This window comes from Petromyzon marinus, unplaced genomic scaffold (assembly GCF_048934315.1).
Source record: "Petromyzon marinus isolate PM22_M1 ecotype Great Lakes invasive population unplaced genomic scaffold, UKy_Petmar_22M1.pri1.0 PM_G_Scaffold_42, whole genome shotgun sequence".
NCBI lineage: Eukaryota > Metazoa > Chordata > Hyperoartia > Petromyzontiformes > Petromyzontidae > Petromyzon > Petromyzon marinus.
This window is the reverse complement of record NW_027422994.1, coordinates 2,074,556-2,088,425: the sequence shown is the minus strand read 5'-3', so window position 1 is coordinate 2,088,425 and position 13,870 is coordinate 2,074,556. Positions and strand designations below refer to the sequence as shown.

Here is a 13,870-nt window from a genome sequence, read left to right as displayed (position 1 = left end):
CGCAACATGCAGGCCATTAATGGTCCGCCGTCCGACACCCGTCACCATTTTGACATTCGAACACGGACCACCTCGGAGTTGGCCCTTGCCTACCGCAGCGCGCTGCTGGCCCTGGCGCGAGCCGCATACCCGCGCCTGGACCAGGAAGGCATCGACTCCCTCGTCCTGCAGAAGCTGCTGCGCCTCGCTCGTGAGTTTCGTGTCATCCTCCTAGCGGCTGACGATGACGACTTCTCCTCCCTGCGAGCTGCACGAAGTATTCACGCACACCTCCTGCAGTGGGACGAAACCATCGCAGCCTGTGTCGATGCCACCAACAACGGCGACTCTGAGGATGACCAGCAGCCTGCGCGGGCCTTTGCGTCTGCCTCAACGAGCGGATGGCGATCAAGCAGCAGCAGCAGACCACGCGATGATATGCGCCGCCCGGAACGGGGGATCACGCCCTTGGACGGCTCATCGGTGATCTGTTACAACTGCGGCCTGTGGGGCCACGTCTCCTCCGGCTGCCTGGCTCCACGTCGCGGCAACGCAGGATCTCGGGATCAGGACCAGCGACAACCATCAAACCCGTGACAGACTCAGGCAAGTAGCGGCACCTCCAGCTCTCGGCCCCCACTCGACACACATGCAATCCATCACATTCCGTGGGTTGGGCGTGCGACGGACGGGGGAGAGCTAATAAATGGGAGTAAAGATCGAGCGCTGGGACCGAGTCAGTGGTCCCAGTTAGCCCATAGAGTAGTCGCTGCGGCAGCAGGATCCTCCTCGATAATTGGATTCATTGAGAGGGTGGAGGTCCTTGTGCTAGTCGACACGGGCGAGTCAGCAACAATTTTTTCAGACCTTATTTTCAATATACTTCCCCAGTCATGTCGTTCCTTGCGGCCAGTTGACGTCCCATGCTTCGCCGCTAATGGAGGATCGTTGGGAATAATGGGTATTATCAACATACAAATTCAAATTGGCGATATCAAATTAGAGGGTCCGGTGCTTGTTTCATCCACACTCGCGGTGCCTTGCCTGCTTGGTACTGATTTTTTGGCAAAAATGCCCATTAAAATCCTTGTAAATCAGGTATGTCCCCAATGCGCGCGATGAAAGCCTGCCTCTAATCCGTCGTGTCTTCCATTGCAACCTATTAAGGTATCCAGAGTGAACAAACTAGTTGCGCTCGACATTTTGGGGCCTTTCTCTGTTACTCCTAGGGGTAACAAGTACCTCCTGGTTGGGGTTGAATATTTTACCCGCTGGCCTATGGCTTGGCCACTACCCAACCAGTCGGCGGCAGCCATCACAGAGGCCTTCCTCCACGGCTATGTCCTGGATAAGGGTGCTCCAGAGCGGCTGCTGACCGATCAGGGAAATTATTTTTCGTCCAAACTGCTGGGTGAGGTCTGCGACTTGTTGGGCACACACCAGGTACGCACCTCCCCTTATCACCCTTAAATGGATGGCATGGTGGAGCGATTTAATAGGACTCTCACTGCCATGCTGAGCCACCAAGTATCCGACTCACAGATTGATTGGGATCTTCATATCCCCGGGGTTCTGGCCACCTATCGATTGGCTCCTCATGCCATTCTATTTAATGTATGGCAGGGAGGCAAACCCCCCGGTGGATATTCAATTACGCGTCGCTCAGAGTTCCCTAAATTCAAACTTTCCGAGCACATTCGGTTAAATATCCGCAAGTTTATGGAAGCAAGAGTGGCGGCAAAACATAATTCGGAGGCCCGTCAATTGGCCAATGAGCGCCTGCGGAATCTCAAAGTTTCCTCGCATACATGGTCCGAGGGTGACAGGGCATGGATTCACTGTCCTCAAGTACCATTGTCAACGTCACCCAAACTTTTAAAACCTTGGAGGGGGCCCGTAGATGTTGTGAAGGTCGTTCGGCCACAATGTGTAAAAGTCCGCCATAGTAAACGATGCTGGTTTGTGCACCCGTTGCGCTTAAAACCCTTTTTACCATTTCTTGATACTCAAACTACACAAAGGGGCCGAGAACGTGAATTGTCCGATGAGCCGAGTCGTGCGGTTGCCAAGCCTAACTTTCAGTATAGCCGTGTGCTTACCCCTCCGCAGTAACGGCGCCACGGAAAACTGCTACGGCCACACGGATCGCCTCATGCCCAGGCACACGCACTCGCAATTGTTGTACAAGTTTTGTTTAATTATTGTCATTGTATTTGACAGCTGAGACAGCTGAATGCTACGTTGGGGAGGGGGGGGTGATGTAGCGCCGTAAATGGGCTGCAAATATCTGCAATGGCGGACAGTGCCCATCAGGGGCGGTACAACTAAAATGGCGGGAGAAACCGTTATGATTCCTAGCCTGGGGGGTGAGGGGGCTGCAGGGTATTCTATGATCCCCCGCAGACCCCTCCCAACGGGTGGGGGCTGTGGGGTGTTCTACGATCCCACAGAGCCCCGCTCCTCGGATATAAACTGTATATAAGGAGGGCCTATGGAGAGGTTAGAGGCAGTTGCAGCTGAAGACTGGAGACCGATATATAAATAAACACACCATGTTGCCTCTACTTTATCATCTCCATCTCCATAAAAGAACACACTGCACATTCGCATACATTAATACAATTTAATTATGTGCACAATTTAGCGCATAATTACATCAATTAACATAACTTCGGACAGTTACGCATATTTCCACATTTCCTTTAATTATTATTATTTTCACTAAAATTTCAAGACCCAGCATATACAACATCCCTCCCCTCATGGCGTCTGTGACCACCACAGGGGCTAAACAGGGTCTCTGGACGGGTGCGAGGGGCTGGTAACCCTCCACCTTCAAAAATTTAGCTCAAAACCACGAATTATAAATGTAACTAATAAGCTTGTGCCGGAAGCCCCATGGGGGACAGGCGTCTATGACGTCTCTTGGCCAAACCCCAATTGGCGGAGCCAGGAGATTGAATCTCTACCCTCGGGGCTCCTCCAGAAACAATGAAAAGCCACTTCGTGTGGCCACGTGGAATGTTCGAACGCTCACTGCGAGGAGAGGCTGCCACTCCTCTATTCGACCGGTACCGCCTGGATCTCTGTAGCATTCAGGAGGTCCGGTGGACCGGTTCTGGCTCCTGCCACCATGAGGGGTGGACAGTCCTCTACTCGGGGCAGCAGACTGCCAAACAACAGAGAGTGGCTCTTCTTTTGAACAAAAGAATGAAGAGGGTGTGGGAGCGTGGCGAGGAGTGGTGGTCGTGGTTACTTATTCCCCCACCGAAGACGAACATCCGTGGAGGGATGCAGGCAAAGCCGATGAGTCAGATGCCTTCTATGATCTGTCACAGGTGCTGGCTAAAGTGGCCCCTCGGGATAGTCATCTTGTTGGGTGACTTCAATGCCCGAGTTAGTCATGATGCTGGCACCTGGTCTGGAGTGATTGGAGAGCATGGGCCAGATCAGCTCAAAAACAACGGTAGGAGGCTGCTAGATTTTTGTGCAGCCCATGGGCTTGTAATTACCAACACGCTGTTCCAGCATCGGCGCATCCACACAACATCATGGATGCATGCCGGGTCAAAGCAAGCACATCTGCTGGACTACATAGTGACGGACCAGTGGATGCGAGCCCATGTCCTTGACACCAGGACCTACCGTGGAGCTCATCTGCCCTCTGACCATCGACTTGTCATCTGTGAGATGCGCCTGCCATTCTTCAACTCCGGTGGTGGGTGTACACCCAGGACCCCATTCCAATCTAAAGTGGCCTGGTCTCAGTTATCTGATGAAAGTTGCAAGCGAGAATTTCATCATCGCTTGCGGCTGGGGTTGGCATTGTCCCCCACTCCTCCTGATGTCGAGGGTAAATGGATGAGGTTTAGGACTGTGACTCATGCAGCTGCATTGGCTGCTTTGAGTAGGCGGTCCAGACCTCCCCAGAGACCCTGGCTGACAGAAGAGGCGTTCAGGATAGTTGACAAAAAGCGACAGGCCCACTGTCATCGGCTACAGAATCCCACGTCAGAGAATGAGGAGGCTTACCGCAGCCTTCGCTCGGAGGTTCAGAGAGCCGTGAGGCGCTGCAAGGATGGGTGGTGGTCGCGGGTTGCTGAGGAGATGGAGTCTGCCTCAGTAGCCCACGATCACAAATCTCTATTTAACTCCATCAAAAAAGTAACCTGCAGCGCCACACCTATTAACATAACAGGTTTACAGATTTGCTGAGCATTTCTGTGAGGTCCTGCGGGAAGGCAAATCCCTCAGCCAGGAAAACATCGTGGCAGAAAGTGGGGATGACCTTGCTGAGGCTGCGGTGCCTCAAATATTTGAAGAAGTCACCCCCTTTGAGTGGCTGGCTGAGGTGCCATCTGAAGGCGATCCGGAGTCTGAGACCAGGAAGGCACCGGGCAGAGATGATCTCCCAAGTGAAATGCTGAGGGAGGGTGGCGTTTGTGCACAGACTGCCCTATATGACATCATGACAACAGTCTGGACCACTGGACGGGTTCCGCAGGATTGGAAGGATCCCCTGGTGGTCCCCCTCTTTAAGAAGGGGGACCGCACAGACTGTAATAACTACAGGGGCATCTCACTCCTCAGTGTGCCGGGAAAGGTCCTGGCAAGGATTAATCAACATCGCCTTGCCAGGCATGCTGAGGAGAGGTTTCAGGAAAGGGCGGTCCTGCACAGATGCCATATTTTCTGTCCATCTGCTACAGCAGAGGTTTAGGGAATTCCAACAAGACCTACATCTCTGCTTTATTGACCTGGTCAAGGCCTATGATACCATCAGTAGGCCTGGGCTCTGGGTTGTTCGTGCTTTTGGCGTCCCTGACCCTCTGCTCACGATCATTAAGGACCTTCATGATGGTGAGCAGGCCCGGGTAAAACTACGTGGCCAGGAGTCAGAGCCATTCCCTGTACACCCTGGGGTACGGCAGGGATGTCCTCTGGCTTCACATTATTTTACATCTATTTTGACCACGTTGTTCATGAAGCCTTCAATAGCTGTACCGGGGGAATCTCCATTTGGTACAGATATAATGGGAGGCTGATCGATGCCCGAGTGCGGTCAAGGGATGGCTCCATATTGCTCAACCACGTTATGTATGTCGATGATTTGGTAATAGCTGCTCGTTTAGAGGAGGAGTTGGAGACGCTGCTGCTGAGACTGGAGCGTGCCACTAAGAGATGAGGTCTTACCATCAGCCCCACCAAAACTAAGCACCTGCCTGGGTATTTTGTACCATCGAACACTCCACCCCCACAACTCCCAACCGGTGATGGGGCAGTTGTGGAGAGAGTGGAGAGTTTCCCATACCTGGGCAGTGTGCATATGACCGGCTCCAGTTTAACAGCAGAGGTCTCACTCCGAATCAGTCGAGCGGCAATATCTTTTCATCGGTTATAACGCTGTGTGGAAGCTACCTGGTCTGTCGCTCCGCACTAAGCATCAGGTTTTCTCAGCCACGGTCATTCCCTCCCTTCTCTACGCTTGCGAAACGTGGACCCCCCTAATGGAACATCTTTGCCGGTTAGAAACATTTAGGCTAGCCTGCCTACGATCCATCCTGGGTTTAACCAGGCTGGATTGTGTGAGGAGCTCACAAATCCTTAAAAAATCTGAGCAAGGTCCCATTGGTGAGCTCCTCCAGCAGGCAAGGCTGCGTTGGCTGGGTCATGTAGCCCGCATGCCCAGCCTAAACAGCTTTTGTTCGGCCGGATCGAGGGGGCTAAACGGGCGCGGCACGGGCTAGAGAAGAGATGGAGTGATGTGGTACAGGAGGACGTGGAGCTGAGTGGACATGCCGATGACTGGTACCAGCGGTGTCAAGATCGGCCTCTGTGGAGGAGGCTCGTGAAGAATGCTACTGGGCAGTTGGAGGCAGTCGCCCTCCATCAACAACGGAGGGCGGAGGAGCGACGCTCACAACAACGAGCGGAGCGCCGGGTGGCTTTGTGTGTGTGTCTGTGTGTGTGCCTCCCATCCAAATCCCATCTGCCCATAATTTCGACCCCGCGTCTCCCCCCCCCCACCTCCCACGTGTCCCTGCTCCACCACCCTGCTGCTCACACCGCCCCCCTCCCAACAACCCCCCCCTCGTGCCTGTGCTCCCTGACACGAGCAGGTAGCCGAGAAGCGGCCTTCATGCACGCGGTGATCTCGGCCGCCGTGGTGTACGCCATCACGGTGGCGTGCAGCCAGGGCGACTGGAGCGAGTGCGGCTGCGACCGCGCCAAGCAGGGGTGCTTCTACAACGCGCAAGGGGGCTGGCACTGGGATGGCTGCTCGGCCGACCTTAGCTACGGCCTCGAGTTCTCTCGCCTCTTCGTGGACGCGCGCAAGGTCAAGCAGAATGCGCGCACGCTCATGAACCTGCACAACAACGCCGCCGGGCGCAAGGTGTGTGGGTGCGCGCGCGAAGGCATGCATGGGTGCGCGTGGGTGCCCCACCTTGCTCTTCGTCTTCCCACGACGCCTTTCAATCAGCTGTCTCCGCAGATGACGACGACACGCGTGCCCTTCGTTTACAGATCTCACTCTCCATTTGAATCGGAAAGGTTTGACGTCAATCATCGGCGCGCAATGACTTCATTTACTCGTGAACGCATACCATAGGGGGCACGCGGCGGTGGTATAACAGGTCAGCAAATCAGAAGTCTTCGCTTGGGTCCTCCGGGCGCGGCATGACGTTCTAATTGCGGCAGTAAAATGAGCTTAGTTGTCTCGTGGTTGTTGTTATTTGACTTGCATCCCACTGGGATTTTTGCACACAGCGTTGGTGTACGGTACTATTTCAGGAATATTTTTTTATTTTTTTCCTGTATTTTCTGTTTGCACAGTCACATAATCACTTTAAGATGTTTTCTTGTTCATGTTTTTTGTTTGTTGCGGTTGCACCCGATTCAAGAGCCGAATGGCTCACAGGGCTATACCTAATAAATGAACTATGAACTATGAGCAATGCCGCAGTTAGGCGACTGGCACGCCACGTGCAGTGGGGTGAAGTGTGGGGGTTATCCAAGACGTCTGGCCACTGTGGGAGAGCAGAGCAACATGCCCTCTATAGGTGAGGGCTCTTGAGGGCTCCCTCGATTGGATGGCCTTCTGACAGCGGTGGTGCGACAAAGCAGGTTTACAGTGCTGCACCTTTACCTGTTCCTTGCACCTGACATTGGTGACTCCATTTCCATTGAGGACCTCCTTCCTCCAAGGTCCTCTAGGTCAGCGAAGCCGAACAGGAGCTCACACAGTGCTTTCATCTTGCTTGCACGGCCACGGGGATGGAGGTGGCCACCCACCCACCTCCTCTTGAGACAACGACACTTTTCTGCCTTGCAGCTCGTTTGCCCCGATGCTCCTTGACCGCTCTCGATAGGAGTCTCCTCTCCCCCTTATCACACCTGCAGGCCCATATCTGAATGAAGGCGATCGCGTGGCATGCAGGGAATTATAATGACGCCTGTGGGGCTCTTTTTTTCTGCAGGCGATTTCCCCAAACCGAGCACTCCTCCAGATCCAATCCAACGCAGGTGCTGAAATGTCTTGGGGGTGAAAAGCAAAATATGACCCGTCTCCATTTCTACCCCCCACCCCCCCCAGGCGTCCAGAACCTTCTTACCCACACTCCCTCGCTTGACCTCTCCACCCGCCACCCCACCCCTTCCCTCCCCACTCTACTCGCCTCTCCCCCCCCATTCTCCTACCTCTTCTCGTCATTTTTCCAGCACAATGCCTATTTCTTCCGCAGCATTTAGCTGGCACAAAGCGGATCGGAGAGGATCAACGCCAACAGCGGTTTTGTAAGAAACACAAAAACATTTGACCTCCTCTCCTTCACTCGTACGAGCGACGCCGCCGTTAGCGATGCCTTCACCGCTCACCTCTCTCTGTCTCTCTCTGTCCACTTGTCCCCACCTACCTCGCCGATGCTCTCCCGCCCTCTGTCTCTCTCTCCCCCACTCGGCGCCAGGTCCTGGAGGAGAAGATGAAGCCGGTGTGCAAGTGCCACGGCGTGTCGGGTTCGTGCACCACCAAGACATGCTGGACCACGCTGCCCAAGTTCCGCGAGGTGGGCTCCGCGCTCAAGGACAAGTACGACGAGGCGGTCCACGTGGAGCCGGTGCACGGCGGCCGCTACCGCTACCCCCTCTTCCTCAAGTTGAAACGCTCGCGCGCCCACCGTAAGCCTCTCGACACGGAGCTCGTGTTCACCGAGCGCTCGCCCAACTACTGCGAGGAGAACCTGCTGACGGGCAGCGTGGGCACGCGCGGCCGCCTGTGCAACCGCACGTCGCCGAACGCCGACGGCTGCGAGCTGCGCTGCTGCGGCCGCGGGTACAACACGCGCGAGTACACGCGCTCGTGGAATTGCAACTGCAAGTTCCACTGGTGCTGCCATGTGCTCTGCGGCACGTGCAGCGAGAGGGCAGAGGAGTACACGTGCAAGTGACGGCGGCTCGCTGGGAAGCTGGCCCCGACTCTTCCGCCCGCTCGATCGCTCGCCAGGTCGATTGTCGGACGTTGCCCCCCACGAGCCTCGCCCCTGGCCAACAATCATGTCCGGACAAAAGTGTCAGCGGATGTCACTGCCTGATGGAGATGGCTGTCGTTCCGCACCTGGCAGTTGCCCTCAACTCCCCCCCCCCCCACCCCACTCACCACCCCACCCACCGCCACCCTGCGTGATTACCGACGCGGGGGGTCGGGGCTAGGCGGATTCCTGCAAGAGTGAGCTCTGCAATCGGCTCCCAAGCCTGGGACAAAGTAGCCACCGAGATCTCAGCATGATGGGAGAGTGAGGAGTCTGCATGTCGATTGCAAAAAAGCCAACGCTGTTTTCTTTCTCCTCGTGATTCGTCACTGTATATTTTCTCGTTTCGATTATTTATTGAGCGGCGCGGCGAGCGCGGACCTCTGTAGCTCGGTGGCCCTTACCTGCTGACATCAAATAAGTATTAGTTTTTGTTTTCAATACCCCACATGTCTCGCCCTGTGTCCACCCTGTGTCCACCCCGTGTCCACCACGTGTCCACCACGTGGGTGCGCCCAGAGCTGGTCCATCAGCAGGCCGCGTGTGGTGCGGCACAGTGTGGGCACCTCCACCTCCGTCGAGGTGTTTGGCCAGCTTGGAAGAGGGGGTCAAAACACCCTCAAACAACACTGAAGCAATGACACAACGGAGCGATGATGATGGGTGGCCATACTTGTCCTTTGTTTTTACATTGAAAGAAAACAAAAGTGAGGATGTTTATTTAAAAAAAAGACAATGACGGCAGTGTACCTCGCCTCATCTGTTGTAGTAATTTGCTGCAATACAAATTCAATTACCTATAAAATAAATAAATAATAGCCTGCCAGTACGCTCGCGCAGCTTAATAACTAGGGTCCAGTTGCTGGGAAGGCTGACCCCCGGCTCCTCGCTCACGTGGGATCCACTGCTCCCCTCTTCCGTGTCCTGGGGAGGGTTACTGCTCACCGACTCCCCCCCCCCCCTTCGCTGCGGCCCCTCGGGGCATGATTCGTGGCTGGCGCTTAGCCACCTAGGATCAATTCACACAATCTCCGCGCACACTCACACCCACTCACTCGAAATCCGACGTCGCTCCTCTTCCGTGCCACGCCCCAATCGCGCGCGCGGGACTCGGGGTCAGGGGTCAGAGGGCAGGGACGTCACTCGCCGATTGGGGGGTTGTCTCGGAGATTTATTTAAAGGGCTGTATGAACAAACTCACAGGCACGCCGCCCGTTCACCCCACCACAAGCTAAACAAAAGGTCGCACGAATAATCTCGCGTGTACGCGGCCCGTTAGCCTCACGCACACATTAAACGAAAGGGCGTATGAGTAATCTCACGTGCCCCGGTACGAGTCTGCCGCCGCTCACCACATGCACACGCTAACCACGAGCTACACGCATGGGCAAGCGCAAACACGTGAGTAAATACACCGTCACGCGCAAACATACGACGCACACCAACATGCATCCATTCCACCCTCGCAGAAACCACACGACAAGGTTTATTGATCCCCAGCAGTTTATTCTCAGCGAGTCCGAGGCTAAATTACCGGAGTCAGTTTGAGTCAGTAGTGCAGGTCTAACCTATCTCCCGATAGTCTAAGACCCGATCTGTATCGCCTCTTTCAAATCACTCTCCTAAGACAATCTCCCAATTGCCTCGATATCTTACTCTCGGGAACTCACGGTTCGACTCGTACGGAGCTGCTGGGTCGGATCCTCGCTGCACTTCGACTCGTCACACGGACGTTCGAGTGGATGGGAAGTCGACCGCCCCAAGTGCTGGCTTGAGTAGAACACGAACTAACTCTCCCTACCTTCTCTACCCTTTTTATTGTACTCTACATCAAAGATAAATGAGCGCTGATCTGCTGGCCTCCCGTCCAATCAGGTGGCTCGGATTTCCCGCCACTCTCCCCGGACCGGTGCCCTCTCAGACGTCCGCTTTTCACCCTCTAAACAAGCGCATCTGTCCCACCAATCAGAGGACCGGCCCTGTTTTTCCCGCCGTTCGTGACTCCGTACCCCCCCCTACCTGCCTGCTGACCCGTGTGTGTTGTGGGTGTTTTCTATCCGCGTTGGCTCAGCAGCCCCGTCGTGGCCACATGATTACAACCCAAATCACGGCGCCGCGGTGCACGTTAGCCTCGGGGGAGGTCGCCCAATTCCCTGGTCGCAGGAAACCGTAAAGTTTGGTCCCATGTGAGGGCTTCTGGGGGAAAACCTGTCGGCCAGGTGACCTTCCCTCGGGGCTCTATGTGGGGGTGTGTGTGTGTGTTCATGTGGGGGGTGGTGAGGGAAGAGCAGCGTCGGCCCCGTCGCTCGGAGGTGGCGGCGTCGAGGCCATGGAGTCGGCAGGAGGGCTCCGCTGCTGCGGCACCACAATGTCGTTGTCCATGTAGGGAGATGGAGCGCAGTGGATCGTATCGTCTCTGCTATGTTTCAGAATCCGTGTGATCACCCAGTCACATCGCCTACCTCCAGTCACAGCTCCTTAAACAAACTACATCTCCCCAACAAGGCAGCCTTCCCGCTGCCGTGTATTGTGTTTATGGGATAACAGAGGTGTCTATTATCCCATACGCCTTGACCAAAACGACTGATTGTCCGCTTAACACCCTAACCCATAAACCACTATTGGTGACAGTGTTGTTTGAGAGCAGCTATTAAAGTCACTGCGGCAAATGAGGTGGTGGCTGGCCGAACCATGACTCGCTGTTTGTCTCCGGCGTGATGATGGATACAGACCAGACCAAGCGGAGGCCATGTACCAGATCGGATTTTGGTTACTGATGTTAAAGTGATTGCGTTGCAAGTGTGGTCACAATGCTTCTGTACGTGCTCACTCCTGAAGCTCGGCGGGTGTGGGCAACTCCACGGGACTGCATTCACTTTAAATCGAGGACATGGGGAACGTGTTTTTCCAGCGCTAATCCCATTTATTCAAAATAAGTGCGCAATTACACACTGAGATGCTCTTACATATTCAGGCATGAAGCACAATGGGCACATTACCTTTCGGTATGTTAATAGACGTACGGATTGTACCTTCAAAATTAACAATCGAATGCTAATATCCTTAAAGACAAAGGATTGGATTCTAGGGGGGAGTTATAAGGCGGCTCAGAAGCAGAGCTCAATGCCATTTCGAGAGGAAACTTGATTAGGCTGGACGCTCGACTCGTCGTTCTGCTGATCGCCCTTCTACCACGAGACAACGCAGCCTGGCGAGCACAATTGCGTGGCGACAGACAGGCGACTTTGCTTCGGGAGAGTTAGTGTGGACATCTTCAGACGGGTTCCTGACATCGATACACCGTGAATCTATTTTCATGGATAATCTTTAAACATGTTCGTCGTCAAATTGGCGTGATTTTCTTGTATTCGACGCGAGTGTCATTCTTGTATTAGCAGTTAACAAAATCAAAACTCAACGCTAAACATACTTGCGGCCGATAGCATATTTTTGACTCCATTACACAGCTACTGTTACGACGCTCACATGGCGCAGAAACACTCTCCACAGCCCCACGCATTCAGGGGCAAGAAGCCATTCCTGTGTACTGTGTGTGGGAAGGCATTTGCACATTCTTCAACTCTTCAAGCTCATCAGAAAACACACACGGGCGAGAAGCCATTTCCGTTTTCTGTGTGTGGGAAGGCATTTGCACGGTCATCAATTTTTCAAGACCATCAGAAAACACACACGGGCGAGAAGACATTCCCATGTTCTGTGTGTGGGAAGGCTTTTGCATGGTCATTAATTATTCAAGACCATAAGAAAACACACACGGGCGAGAAGCCATTCCCATGCTCTGTGTGTGGAAAGGCATTTGCACAGTCATCAAAACTGAACAGGCATCAGAAGATCCACGATGATAGGAAACTGAAATCAAACGTTGAACTTCAAGGTGCTGCAATGAAACCTGAAGAAGATTCCACCTTCGATCCCATGCAGTTGGATCCCGAGAGATGGTTGGATGTAATGGAGTGGCTCGAGAGTCAAACCGAGAGCTCGGAATGACTGAAAAATAATGTTGCATGTGGTTTACCTAATTAAGCTGTATTGAGTACATTTGTGTGTTTATTTTAGACCAAGTAATACATTACAATTGAATATATCCGTAACCATGGGGACATGATGTCACCGTCCTGCCCCCTGTGCATGACGTCACCATACGTGACATCATCGTACCGGAGGCGAGCGTGACATGACATCACTAACTACTATACATCACACCTCCCCGTGAAAAAAAATCAGCCGACCCGGCTGCAACCCTTACAAAAGTGGAGCCCCGGCAACCCAGATAGATAGACATTAATGTAACAACAATGGTAACCGACACGCAAGAACGGGCAGACACGCATCAATCAGAAAACCGCGGTGTCTTAGAGCGTGTCCGTGTGGCCGGTCCATCTGCATGGCTCAAGTCCAACTTCGGAGAACAACAGGTAGAGCAGGAGTGACGAACAGGCGCTCCACTCCACCTTCAAGTCCACATCCGGTCAGCACGACCGGTGACTCCAAGCGTGGCAGGCACCGGAAATCTGTGATGAGAGGGAGAACCCAACCTCCTGAGGCACAGCACCATAAAACGCGCCTCAGCATGTCGGACACGACAGCCACCCGGCCCCAGGGAGTAGAGAAGATTGTATACCGCCCGGCGGGAGAAAAGAAAACAAAAATATATAGATTCCGACGCGTTGGATGCACAACCAACACCGGTAATCGAACCGAAATCACACAATCACCCCATGGATGGCAGGGTCCCACACCACCCTGCCACCGTCCCATCCATCAGGTGGTGAGAAGGCACCCATTTACACACACCAATTAATATTCCGGACGTCTGTCTACGTCCCGGGTCGAGAAGTCATACTTCAGGGTCGACCCATGTACTGGGCAAAGAAGTTGCACTTCAGGGTTGCTCCAGTATCTACATTTTAAAATGTATATATAAAATCGACATGACACAAAAAATATGCCTGCTCTTGCCCAGAAATGGCGACCGCACGCGCGAACCGCATCTTCGTGGTTTCCCGCGCTTGCGTCCCAGCAGCCCTCACTGAGGACCACCACAGACATTACATGTCACCTGTTAGCTACCATCCTAAAACCGCGCGCGTCGGCCATATCGGGGGGAATTTCCATGTTACCACCCCACAACCTTTCCAACGCAGCGTCACAACCAGTTGCACGCATCGGCCGTATCGGGGGGGAATACCACGTCACCACCCCACCGCCTTTCCGACGCGGTGTTACATTGGAACAGTTTCACGTGTCAGCCGTATCGGGGGGAATTTTAAAGCACGTTTCTCTCCAAGACTCGCATTGCAGCATTCGGTTGTACACAATCGAGCGGAGAGAGCGATGCGATCTGG

The 13,870-nt window shown here is 53.9% G+C and overlaps 1 protein-coding gene across 1 annotated transcript; it reads left to right on the top strand.

The window, feature by feature from the left end:
* The first annotated feature begins 1,257 nt into the window (after positions 1-1,257).
* Positions 1,258-10,125, top strand: LOC142917119 (protein Wnt-7b-like). The gene is made up of 3 exons (XM_076061812.1): positions 1,258-1,390; positions 6,099-6,373; positions 7,944-10,125. The coding sequence occupies exons 1-3, from the start codon at positions 1,258-1,260 to the stop codon at positions 8,421-8,423; spliced, it is 888 nt and encodes a 295-aa protein (XP_075917927.1). The 3' UTR covers positions 8,424-10,125.
* Positions 10,126-13,870: the final 3,745 nt, after the last annotated feature.